At 31.0% G+C, this 13,944-nt stretch overlaps 1 protein-coding gene and 1 long non-coding RNA gene across 2 annotated transcripts; both read left to right on the top strand.

The window, feature by feature from the left end:
• The first annotated feature begins 1,113 nt into the window (after positions 1–1,113).
• Positions 1,114–8,511, top strand: LOC128164197 (multiple epidermal growth factor-like domains protein 10). Its single transcript, XM_052827952.1, has 4 exons — positions 1,114–1,196; positions 1,292–1,353; positions 1,458–1,595; positions 7,680–8,511. Exons 1-4 carry the CDS (start codon positions 1,114–1,116, stop codon positions 7,886–7,888), a joined length of 492 nt encoding a protein of 163 aa, XP_052683912.1. The 3' UTR covers positions 7,889–8,511.
• A 2,567-nt stretch (positions 8,512–11,078) lies between these two features.
• Positions 11,079–11,603, top strand: LOC128162842 (uncharacterized). Its single transcript, XR_008240717.1, has 3 exons — positions 11,079–11,188; positions 11,294–11,355; positions 11,466–11,603. It is a non-coding gene; the product is annotated as an uncharacterized LOC128162842 (long non-coding RNA).
• The last annotated feature ends 2,341 nt before the right edge of the window (positions 11,604–13,944 follow it).

Below are 13,944 nucleotides of genomic sequence, written 5' to 3' on the forward strand. Positions count from 1 at the left end.
ACATTATACCTGTATTAAATTTTGTATGGTATTGTAATTAAGTTTTTATTTGGTCACCAGTATATTTACCAAACCAATTTTCAAATAACTAAGAACTGAATCTAGTCAAAATAATTTAATAAAAATTAGTCAATTTAAATTGATTACAAGCATTATACATGTATTTGAAATATTTTAAAGTAATGGATTGATTGATACATGTACGTATGATGTGCAATGATTGATGCATGTCAATGTCGACAATTTTTTACGTGAGTATCTCGTTTTAAATATCAAAATATACATTGATCTTCTATCGGACAAAAAGTCCCATCGTACGAATAAAACTGATTAATTATACGAAGAGGATATTTATTGACATATTGAAACAAATAAAAATATTTTAAAAGTAATGGCATAGATGATTGATACGTATGAAATGCAGTGATTGGAGCGTGCCACTGTCCACAATTTATTACGTCAGTATCCTTGTTTTAAATATCAACACATATATTGAACCTATATCTGACTATATCGCTACCATGCAACGAAAATATACTTACTATCAGAAGAAGAGACTTCTAAATACTTACATACACATCTAAAGGACATGAATATTTCCTCTTTCTAAGTTAAAGGCGGGTGTGCGTGTATCTTTTAACAATGAAGATAGTAAAATGGGATTTGGTTTTCTACATTTATTTTTGATGCACAAATGTTCGCTTGATTATTGACAATAGGCAAATTGATCAATCATATTTTAAACAATATTTGTTTTTAGTCTGATATAGCTCAGAATGTTCTTGCTTTTGTGGGAAGTAAAAAGGGAAATATATATTTTACTATTACATAATCTTGATTAAGCGAATCCTTAGTTCTTTTATAAATTGCAATTATCACGTTTGCTATCTTTGGGAACTAAAATCAATTATTATGACATTTATGAATTATAATCATTATCAATGAATTCATCAAAGTAACTTAACTTTCATTTCCTCATTTTACTTACAGCAATAAAGTCATTTATTTTAATTGTCAAATTGTATTATACAAGGAAACGGATACATTAAGTTAAATAATTAACAAAATGCCTAAAGGAACTTAATCTTATTGAATTCCCAAGATTAAGTTAAAATGGAAACTTTATTGACATTGTGCATTGTAACAGTGACAGTTCTGGGGCTTTTTGGAAAGGAATCCACAAACAACTGTGATAGGTAGGGGTTATGCATTAAACCAAAATATTAACACTATTATATATAATACAGTGTATAGTTGTCTGCATACAAAATTGACTTTGGCATTGTTGTAGCACAAATGGAACCATATGTTGCTCTGGGTACATGTGGGATTCCTTAAAAGTACAATGCATACGTAAGTGTCACTGCTATATACATGTATGTAAATATTATGCGTCTTATGTCCTATCATTTAGTTTTATTCAAATGTGCACTTAATGAATTTCTACCTTTTCTCAGCTTGTAAAGAAGGATACACAGGAAAAAACTGTACACTTGTATGTCCCTTCCCTTCATATGGACTTAACTGTCAATCGGCATGTGGTTGTAGTGATGAAGACTGTAATTATGTCACTGGCTGTGGACATCATGTTAGAGGTATCAAAATATTTTAATTGACAATATACATATGATATATAGCTTCCAGGGCGACATACAATTATATTGCCCTGAGGTGACCGTCAAGACCTGGAGTGTTATGTCGCCCAATGCCGAAAACAGATGGCTACATAACACTCCGAGGCTTTCCTGTCACCGATCGGAGGTACAGATATTCTGGAATTGTCGCCTGAAAAGACTTATAATATCTATCATGTAACATTCTAAAGATTCAATTCAGTTTAAAAACTTATTCACTTTATTAACAAGTATATTTTAATTATTAATGCATCTTCATATCTTACAAATCAAGGTTTATAAAATATCGATCGATTTTTTAAATAAGTAGGTAGTTTTTCAAATGAAACAATTAAAAAAAGTTCCTCTGAATAAAAGACGTTGTCCTGAATTGTTGTGGAGTAACTGTTGCCGTGCGCTAAGCTAAATTTTGAATCCAACGTCATTAAAATGCAGAGTTACTACACGCGATGTTGATGCAACAGTTTTGGGAGGGTAATATAACAAATTCCTGTGAAATAATATGTCTCCAATACGACAATATAATTATTTCCGGCGTGATTCAGCAATGTTCAGAGAAAAGTTATAAAATTATCCTATTTTCAACATAACAATAAAAGCTTCAAAAATGTTATAGATTCTTTTTACCTCATTTTAATATGTTTTTCTCCCCGTAACAAATCTAACTATGTTCAATATCTTCAAAATTATGTAACATCTTCAAAGGACTATATATGGCTTGAGCCTAAAATGGCCCCCTTAAAAGAGCATTGTCATTTTACTGTAATTCTTTGTTTTATTTGTACAAATATACTATTGAAGTTTTTTCATAATTTTCTTTTTGATTTTGGTACCCGCAATTGAAAAATATGACATCATAAAGTTTACCTTTCCCCGCCATTTTTTTCATTTTTAACATAAAACGGCTTGTTTTTAAGCAGTTTTTGTTTATGGAAACATTGAGCGACTGCCTGAACAAAGAATATATTCTCACCAAAGTTTTATCTCTCCAATACTTATAAGTGACAAAAAGTTCGTTCTTGTTCAAAGAGTCGCTCTATATTTCCCATTCGAAAAAATATAAGAAAAATGTCAATTTTTGACTGATTTTGATTGAACTATAAAAATAGCTTCACTTCTGACGTCATGTACTGCCAGTGAGTGCATATAGATCAAATAAATAGGTGAAAAACATATTTTATATCAACTCTTTTATAAAATAACCCAACAATCCAATGTATCTGAATCATTTCAAAAATAGCGAATTATGGGGGCCAAATTTGACTAATATCATATATAATAAAACATGTACTATTTTACACAAAAAATACAATTTAAAGTAGTAAGAGTTTTTTCAAATTATTTAAATAATAAAATGCTTTCTTTGGTAATTCATGCTGGAAGGTGGCGACAATGAAAAAAGAAAAACATAACCCGTATTAGCGTGTTATTTTTTTTTACGATGTTCTCCACCTTTATAACTCGAGTAAATCAGTTAAGAAACCGTTTTATTATTTTTATTTACATCTTTTTTTTAAAACAAATTGTTAATTGATTGTTAAAAGAATGTAAAATTAACTTTATTAATGTTAATGCACCATAGCACATTAGCTTAGAAAAACAAAGGCATTATTTCTGTCTTAGAGTCCAACAACAACCCTTATTGCAATTTGGTGATTATATATATGTCGGGCAGAAAGACCAACAAACAGACAGCAGACAGCAGAAATAGAAGTACATATTTTTCGAAATATTGAAGTCATGTTTACGTAAAATTGAATGCATTGTTCATTTTAAAGTTTGTACACGAGAGAGATTTTAGGAAAAAAAATCTTTTAATTCTGAAATACATTTTCACGATGGGTTTTGTCCACTAATTACGAAAGCCGAGAAGGATCATTCGAGATTCGAGATTCGAAATACCAGATTCGAGATTCGAAATTCGAGATTCAATATCTAAATTAACCAATCAAATCAAGGATCTGAAAATATGTATCCTAGCGACATCAAACTGTTCTAAATAAAAATCATATGTACATGTTCTTATATACAAATAAATGCTATGTTCACTTCTCCCTACCTAACTAAATAATTATTTGTATTTACTTTTACACAGAATATTTAAGTAGACTAGTAATAATGCAGTGTGCTTCGCGGATCTAAGTGATTTTGTTTGCCCTGGTGCATTTCCACCTGATGCGTTTGAACCCTAAGGTATTTCACCACCGGTAATAGTTTAAAACCCGGGTTTATTCACCCCTTTTGTGTAAAAATGCGGTTATGGTAGAGAACTTCATAAGCGTAGCTAATTTTTTCTGGAGGGGGTCCTAGGCCAATTTTACAAAATTTTACTATGTAAATTTAATAAGCTCCAATTTTCCCGAGGAGGGGGTCCAGATCCCCTGACCCCCTCCTTTCTAGATCCCCGCATGAAGATTAGTACATGTATCTAAATAATCGAAATATAAATAATCTGTCCTGTTTCACTAATGAATATAAGCATTACTTATCGTTTTTATGTATGCATACAGTGATACACTAGTACTATGATTATAAACAAATCATTGAGATATTATCACATCATACGGAATTATTAATAAATACATTTTTTTTTCCTTTTCCTCAGTAAACAACTTATTATGAGTCTTACTTTTGGAATTGTTTTCAATATAGAATGATACCAACTCTCTACAATTAAAGGTAGGGATGATAGGGTGCCAATTTGTTGACATTGCCGATTTCTTGTGCAGAGAACAGTAAAACCTTTTATTTGATTGTGCATGAATATTTCAAAATTAATTGTTGTACATATATTTTGTTATAATTCATTCATTGATATATCAACAAGAAAGAATAAAAGCATATGTTTCACAGCCAAGTTAAGTTTCTCTGTAGTTTCCTACTCCCTACCCCCACCGCACCAAAATTGACAATAATTACATATAAGTCATACAAATGTTTACTTTTTTTGTAAGTAAATCTCTAAAGATGTAAATAAGCACTGCAAACAAAGATGTGTGTATTTAATAATTATACTACTACATTACACTTAGCCAGATAAAATGTAATCAGGATGAAGCTACAAGGGGTGAGTGGTGCAAATTTACCAATTTGTCGCCATACAAACAGAACACCAAATAAAGAAACTGTGAGTGGTGTGTGGAATGCATAAAAGATGGCGGCAAATTATCTCAAATAATCAGTGCAAAAACCCACAAATAGGCTGTTATTTGTTACATATCCTGCAAAAACATTGATAAAAAATGTTATCGTCCCATAACATAGCCGATTAAGTTAATGTGTACATATGGTCAACGTACATGTAATTCTAATACTAGTGTACAAGAAGGCGGACGTATCAGGCGGGGATCCAGAAAATTAAATTTAAAAAATGATCGGTTGAATTACATTAAATGCTTTGAAAATTGTTTTAAACTATCGCACGGATCAAAATGCGTGATAGAAGCTATGTACAGTGTAATTGGAAACTTTCATTTTATATCAATATGTAGTAGTACCTATTATAACAAATGAGAGTATAGCACAACTGCCACAAGCAATACATGTCCTTTACCGGCACCACCTCCCTCCCCTTAAAAAAATGAAACAATTGCCGTTTAATTTGCTAAAATGTGTGTGGTTCAAGATTTTTCTAAAGGACATAACCGATTAGAATTGAAAAAGAGTCGTACGTTTAAAACTATTGTGGTCAAAATTTTTAGATTAATTTGGTTATATTTTGGTCCATTTGGGTAAATATATGCACCAGCGCAGCTCTAATTTATATATAATCAGGCCATAAATTCAAAATATTTTCAAAAATTAATAGCTTTAAATCCAGTGGAAGAAAGAAAAGGAAAGCAAGTCGAACTCGATGAGTGCTAATACCTGTGTTGAATGAATTGTACAGTAGGATATGCGCAAAAAAGTCCCGTCTACTCTTTCCTACCCTATAATTATTGGAATATTAAATCCGATTAAAAGAGTCAAATTAAAAATCAAGTACGGATATGTACCTGTTTATCAAAAGTAAAACTACTCATAATTTATATACAGTGCATCGTTATGGAGCTACACAGAAAGTTTTATATTAATTTGCCGAGCCAAATAAAAAAAAACCTGGAAAACGAAGAGAAAACAAAGTGGGGACAGAATAACTGACAAATTAATTAGGACTTTATAGCCCCCCCCCCCCCCCCCTCTTGAAATGTATATACTGAAAACAGATTATTGGCGTACAACATCCGCACACAATTTAAAGAAAATTTCATGTTTTTTTATCATTTTCGCTAGCTAATGTAAGACATCACAAATATCCCAAACCCCCTCACGGAAAAGGACATGCTAGGTGATAAGAGAGAGAGAGAGAGAGAGAGAGAGAGAGAGAGAGAGAGAGAGAGAGAGAGAGTGAGAGAGAGTCGATGTAAATCACAGGTGCGCTAACACCGTTAAAATTAAAGCTTGCTAGTTGGTCTGCCCTACCCTAGCTACCTCCTCTCTTTTCTCGAATTAGAGGCTTATTTATTGTCTATATATGCTTGTAACAAATCAAATCAATTTCAAATTCTAAATCAAACTGATTTTGACACTACAAAACTCTCTCTGTGTCTGTCTGTCTGTCGGTCTCTGTGTGTGTGTCTCTCTCTTTCTCTCTCTCTCTCTCTCTCTTTCTCTCTCTCTCTCTCTCTCTCTCTCATATCGACAATGGCATTGCCATACCCTACAATACACTATTCTTATCTGGATTTTTGTCTTTGAGGTTGTAAATCATTATATCTTCTATGGTTTAAAACTTTATCATAACCTATATTTTGACATGTCGATTATTTCATTGAGTTTCGTTTCATAGCTAAAACATTTAGATTAAACAGATCTTTCTTCGCGAGCCGATTTTTACACAGTTTGGGCGAATACACTTCGGGTTAAAATTGTTCGGGGGGAAATACATACAGGGCAAACAAAACCACTTAGATTCGCAAAGCCAACAGTGTTATTTCTAATTTAATTGTTTATACTGTGTGGGGTTAATTCATCAATGTTAATTTAACCATTTTATAACCACTATATAAGAGCTATTAAATCATTTATTTGTAGGAAAAAGCATGTACGAATGATCTTTATTTAGAACAGTTTGATGTTGCTAGGATACAGGTTTCAGATCCATGATTTGATTGGTTAATTTAGATATTGAATCTCGAATTTCGAATCTCGAATCTCGTATTTCGAATCTCGTATTTCGAATCTCGAATCTCGAATGATCCTTCTCGGCTTTCGTAACTAATGCATCTTTCATAGGCGTTACATGTAATGTTAATATTAAGGATCATAGCTCCAGCCCTAATTTTCGTTCATCAACGAGGGACCTCTTGAACGAAAGCTCAACGACTTGTCTCTTATCTTTTAAAATTTCGTAGTTTGAAGTCAGACTCGTTTTCCGGAAAATGCCCCTGTTTTGAAAAACTTTTAAAATGAAAGTAAAAGTAGGGAATTTCATTTTTGGAAAGAGTGTGCATTCAAATTCTTTCCTTCAAAAGACAACTTCATTTTGACACTTATTTTAAATTGGAATCCTTCCCCTCTGACATGTGTCCAGCGTTCTGATATAAAATGTCCCAAAAAATGTATATAGACTCTGAAATCATAGGAGATATTTTGTTTAAAAGCACTAATTTTTTGTCTTACCGATTCTAACAATAATTAGAGGGATATACTCTGATGTATAAAAGCATTTTTACCTGATCACAAATAATACAGATACCAGTTTTGATTCTTAAATGGAAGATACATTTGGACTTTTTACCTTATAACAATTATGATTAAAAGGAAAAGAAATCAGCATTCTGCAAATGTTTTGTAGTTTAATTTAACAATTACATTGTCTAAAACAACACATGGTCTCATTTTTTTTTTAATTCCAAACGCTGTGACAAAGTATTAAAGGTGCGCAAAAAATGTGATGTCATACTAGAATGTATTATATTAAAGCAGTAATGATCTTTACAACACATAATTTATATATAATAAAATTAAAAAGTAAATAAAATACATTTTCATTCCTTTTTGTAGGTGTATTAGATGTTACAACAGAAAAACCATCAAGTTATAACAAATCAGTCAACAATACTCCAAACATTACTGGAAAATGGGAACCATCTGTCAACAATCGTTCCTTTATATTTTCAATGAGTGTGGTTATTGCAGTGCTCATCATCATATTTGCTATTTTTCTTTACACTCAGCTATTTGAGAAGCGACAGGTGATTTCTAAATTATGACTGACAATACTATTTGTGTCTTCATTGTCCACTTATTACGTATTTTGTAACTACATGTCAATTAACAGTGATATCGTCCTACCTACCTCTAGTTATTTTTGAAGGGAGGGGGACAATATTAAGAAAAAATGGTACGTAGACCAGTAATGGACCATTTACCAGATGGAATATACAACTTTGGAATGAATAGAATCCATGATGGCTCAATTTTTTGTTGTATTTGTGGGTAGTAATTACCCAAGAATTTACATCTCCAACAAAAACAAAAATTTTGATATAGTTTTAACTCATCTCACTGAAACCGAAATCAGACGCCTCGTCGAAATGTCACCCCTACAAGCAAACAAAAAAAACCCCCAACATACAAATCTTGGTCCCCATAAACTCAAACGATTCGACAGTCGCATGTCGGGAACATAAGATTCCAAAGTGAAAAGTAATAGATTTTTTGCCAGACAAGTCAAATATGTATACGAAAAGATAAAACGTGGCACGACAATACCTTTTTGATAACTTCATTAATTTTTTTTTCATCAAAAAGGTGGTTTTCTATGTGAATGATTATATGTAATAACATGTATTTTTACTCCAAGAAACTTTATGAGGTGAAATGAATAAAGATAAAGTCTTTTAAGTTTTGTTTATCTTGGTCTTCTATTAGATAGTGTGTATTTTATATGATATTAAATATTACAAATAAAGTCTTATATCGTGTAATATATATTTTTTTTCATAAATATTATCAACTAAACAACACATAACACCCAAAAAATATTGTTAGTAAAGTTATAAAATTAAAGACAGCATGTCTATTTTTTTAACAAATGTAAATGATTGCAAGATATGTATACTAAATGTATGGCTATTGGGCTTAATACATCTTAAAATGTATCATTGTATTTTTTGGGTTAATTTGCCCCTCTTTATTGTAAATATGTAGTTTCCCATTTAACTGTTTGAACATAAACTGCTATTTTTACCTATATTGTAATTTTTTTGGGGGGGGGGGTTGGGTTAATTTGCCCCTCTTTCTTGTAAGTATGTAGTTTCCCATTTAATTGTTGGAACATTAATTGCTATTTTTACCTATATTGTAAGTTTTTTTTTTCTTTTTACCTTTTACAAAATGTAGGAGCGGTTGTTCTAATATTTCCTAAACACGTACACCTACCGTCTACAACACATTAAAAACGCCTATATCAAAAACGCTTATAATAAGTAGTAATTTTTCTTTCTATAATGTTTTAAACATATTGTTAATCTAACAAACACAGTATAACAAACTGTTTTAATAAGGTAGCAAATATCCCGTCCCTGACTCGTTGTTATAAGCTTGTTTTACTTTAAATTATTAAACGCAGATATGATCGACAGGACGGTTAAGAATAGAACTTGAAAAATCATTCTGTATTTTAATTCTAAAAAGCGAGTGCTTATTCCGTGCAACACGAAATACAGATGTTTGGTTGACCTATCAATTCATCGTGGAAATATAGGGCGAAAAACATCTATTGCCTTTTGCTTTGTTTATGAAAGGAGACAAAACTAATAGTGTTATACTAATTGAAAAGTATTGTTTTCGACAAAAGAGGTCTTTTTACCTTATTATTTTTATGTTCAAAACATTTTTGTTTTAGAAAATATGATGATATGCTTTCTTTTTATTTCTTTTTACGAAAAAAAATAACAAAAGATTATTACGAACTATTTGTTCACCTAAGCCTCTGGCCATTATGCCATTTTGATTAGCCAATGTCATTTTTTTTTTATTTTCAAGAGGTATAGAAGCTTCACGACTACGTATAGTTCAAAAGATGTAGGAGTCTTTTTTAACAAAATTCAGAGACTTTTAGGGCAAATACTGCCTTAAGGAAATATCGGATCCTTTTAGTATAATAAGATTAAAAATTCCTGAATGTAAATTTAAGGTTTTGCTGAAAATTTAAAATTTTTATCACTTGCGGTTTAAGTGGAGTAGCGATATCATACTCTTTGTACAATAGGGGAAAAAACTGAACCTTTAGATAGAGGCTTAAGGGTTATATTTTAAACTGTCATAAGAAGTCCCACTAAAAAAAGTTCTTATATATAAATTCAAAAAAAAAAAAGAAATATGAAGACTCAGTATTATATAAATTTCCCGATAATCTTGACTTTTGGCTTTTATGATAATTTGAGCGACAAAGTGAGACGCTTCAATCCTAAGTAGTCCAATGTCTTTAAGACAAATAGTTAAAAAGCTGCACATCGTAAGTGTTTTTCAAAAATGATAAATTGATGGAGCCTCTGAGTAAACTAGAGACATTGGAAAACGTTTCAAATCTCTATCTCTCATGGTTTCGGAGGAATAACAAAATGAAGCATTTTATACACAAATGACAAGACAATAACTTTGGAAGTTCTGAGAGTTACCAAGCAAAGTGTCATTTGGTGACATTACTTTTTGTAACCAATAAGGTATAAAAATGGATTTATATCTAAATGTATTTATATCTATTAATGAAAAAAGTGCCCCCACCAAAAAAGAAGAAAACAATTAAAACATTAAAAATGCAAAAGTTATTTCACCTGAAATGGGGAAACACCTCGTGATTTGAGGTGTAGTTGATCTCCTGATTTTCACCAAAACTTGTGCGATACAACGTTCAAGGATCCGTCGATTACTTGTCTGATCGATGTAAAGGTCAGACATTTCTGGCAAAGCACCGTATGAGTTTGAAGGAATGCTGGGATGCTGCAAACATTGTTTCCCTAAGAATCTGTAGGGTAGCTTTGTTCTTTTTCCAACTTATTGATTGTTTAGTCTAACTTTTCACGTAATATGTATTATATCTGACATATTGTAGAGAAGGCTGGTGAAATCAATTCAGTTACTTTCAAAACTAGGAAAAAATAAATTAAAAAAATTAATAAATCTAAGATGTATCTAAGATGAACAAAATGCTATTTACTTGTTGTTGCAGAACAAAATACAACCTTGGTCTAATGGTTGACCTTCAAGTTTTTAAAGTTTAATCATACTTCCTTAGTTGGTTTTATTGAATTACATAAAAGGACAAGGAAAGGTTTAAATCGGGGAAATCAAATTGGACTTAGAATATCGAAAATTGTCGAAAACAATCGGAAATATCAATTGCATTGATTCAGAATGTTACAACTACAGGACAGTGTTTTCCTTTCTATAGATACATTTTAAACAAGTCGGTTATACTCTTTGTCGTTAAAAACAATGACAGTAAAATTGATTTGCATTGTTTTGATGCTTGAGGTTTCTCTAATTAAGTCTGAAATTTGTCCACGGTAAGACATTTACATTTTGTTTCTCGAAGTTTAACAAAGCATTGCATATCTTATTTTCTTTAATTGTCTAAACGATTGTTTATCATCTTAAGTAATATATTTAAGTGAAAACGCAAGACAATGTTGTGTTGGATTTAAATGGAACGATACACAAGAAACATGTTTACGTAAGTGAATTTCTTAAAATTAATTTTTGAGTTATATATGACGACCGAATTTCATAAATAAATCGATATAACATTTATATTTTTACCAAAACGTTAAATTTTATTGCCAGCGTGTGAAAAAGGATATGTTGGAATAAACTGTAGCTCAAAGTGCGTCTTTCCTTGGTATGGAATGAACTGTATGTCAAACTGTAACTGTTCTGAGAACGACTGTGATCTTGTGTACGGTTGTGTAATATCAAATGAAGGTAAACTTTTCTTTTTCTTTTTTGCTTTTATTTCATTTCGGATTCACATTTTACTCATATCATCTTGATTCTTTCATTTGTCTTAAACTATAAAACAAAAAACCTTACATCTGTGTATAATACCGAGTGCAGCGAAAGGCGGGCAAAGCCCGCCTCGCGAAACGAGGATTAATGATAGCAGGTATTAAAAGAAAATCAGTGAAAATTGAAAGTTGAAACAGGGCTACTAAGGTCAAAAAATATTTCTTCCAGCCCTGGGTGCCGCCATATTGGCAGCCATTTTGTTTTTAAAAAGTTATTTCGATTATTGATTGACTTGTACTTATCGATGCTTATTGCCCTTTAACCCGATTAAGGTGGCTCACTACACCTTGAAATATTTTCTCAAATTAGCTTGATTATGATAATTATAAAAATAGATAAGAAGTATTTAGTCAAATAGGCAAAAAATGAGCAATTTTGGATAAAAAAAATATGTTTTCGAAAATCTAATTTAGTAAATATTGACAAAAGCTCCAGGCGGATTCGAACTCATGATCTGCGGTTAAGAAGCCCAATACTTTAACCACTGAGGTTTGAAGAGATACAATCAAAAAGAACGATATAAACAGTTTAACAAAGCATATAAATCGCCATCTTATGACGTAGTGTATTAAAAAAGTATAAGTCTGGGTGTAGTGGGGTACCTTAAAATGTTCCAGTCTTTTAAACGAAGGTATAATTTTAATTAAAAGAAATAAAAGAGGAATCTAGATAAGTTTTGATAGTGCTTCAATCTAAAAACACGACTAGTTTTATGTATGTCTTATCAAATCTAACACTTATTTTATAGAAAACGTCCCCTTGGCTGACGATTTTGATGAACATATGACAGTTATCGGTAAAAGAGATGAGGAGCCACTGAAATTTAATGTCGTTGTGTACTCAATTATTGGACTTGTAGCAACTTCTGTTCTGTTTATAGTTTTATATATTTGTACACACCTAATGGAGAAGTGCTAAATGCAAAATAAAAGTTTTCAGGCATACTAATATGATCAAAGTTTCCATTTAAATCTGCTCTAGAATCATTCCAAGATGGTTTGTTGTAATCAGATATAACCAGGATTTTTGTTGCGCACACGGTTTAGAGATTGCAATTCCGTATTATAAGCGCCATGAATGAAATTGTTGAACTACGTTATTTTAGGTTTTTTCTGAAATAAGACATCCTTAGTGTATTTGATTTTTGTATTTGTTGTATGCCTTAACAGTTTTGAGTAGTATCTTTCTAATATAATTTGACTATGTAAATCCATTAAGTTATAGAATACACTAAATTGGTTCTCGTGTTCTCTGCAAACTTTCTGCAATTTAAAAAATGCTTTTTGTTCACGCTATGTATTTAAAGGTTACGTGTACTTAGAATGAAAAATAAAATCCCCTCATGATAATGATAATTGTGTGCTATTTATTTGTTACATGTATTGTAGTGTTATGTTTCACTTTGAATGAACTACTAGTACTTTTTGAGTTAATGGCCATTGAATTTTTTTTTTAGAAATTGAAGTAAAATCTCTAAAACTAAGATTATTATGATTATTATTATCATTATGATTTATTTATTTTATTAGTAGTAATAATACAAATTGTCAAACCTTTTAGAAAATGAAAAAAGTATATAAATGGCAGTGAGACTTAAAAGATACAAAGCATTTATTTTCATTGAATTTTGTTTAAGTATTTCAGTCCAAATTTCCTCTATCATTTTTCAAAAATGAGAGATGATAATGCTAAAAAAAACTTTTAGTATTTGACTATTCATATTAATTTTATTCCGCTGGCACAAAACTTTAATGAGGTCAATTATCAAAATTTTGAAATAAAGTGCCTTTTATTGTTTTAAGCATTTCTAATATCTTGTTGTATGTGCCATACGTTTATTTTAAAGAAAATTTTACTCATGACATTCAACTTTACAACATTCTAAATTTAAACACTCAAACTCCGAGGAAACAATCTATATTCTTAATATAAGCGTTTACTTGATTGAATATAAGTCAGTATGCCTGAAGGAATGCGCATTCTTCTTTAACCCAAAGCTTATGGTAGTATATACACTCTGAAACTATAGGAACTGTTTTGCTTTAAGTGGCATGGTTATGATGTTGGTCATTGTTTTTCTTTCTTTGTTGTTGACAATGTTTACGGAATGCATTTCCAATAATCATCCAAAATGTATGTGTCATTTGTCGAATTATAAGCAAGATACAACGATCACGTTTCTCATTATGTAAATAAATCTCGTTTCATGGTTTTGTTTATTTTGTTCAGTATTTTTTCCTTTTCAAGCTTTACCGTT

The sequence above is a fragment of the Crassostrea angulata genome, chromosome 9 (genome assembly GCF_025612915.1).
Source record: "Crassostrea angulata isolate pt1a10 chromosome 9, ASM2561291v2, whole genome shotgun sequence".
NCBI lineage: Eukaryota > Metazoa > Mollusca > Bivalvia > Ostreida > Ostreidae > Magallana > Magallana angulata.

Coding starts and splice junctions, on each gene's coding strand:
- LOC128164197 (XM_052827952.1), top strand. CDS start 1,114: ATGGAAACTTTATTGACATTGTGCATTGTAACAGTGACAGTTCTGGGG. Junction 1,197..1,291: donor TCCACAAACAACTGTGATAG/GTAGGGGTTATG, acceptor GCATTGTTGTAG/CACAAATGGAACCATATGTT. Junction 1,596..7,679: donor CTGTGGACATCATGTTAGAG/GTATCAAAATAT, acceptor TCCTTTTTGTAG/GTGTATTAGATGTTACAACA.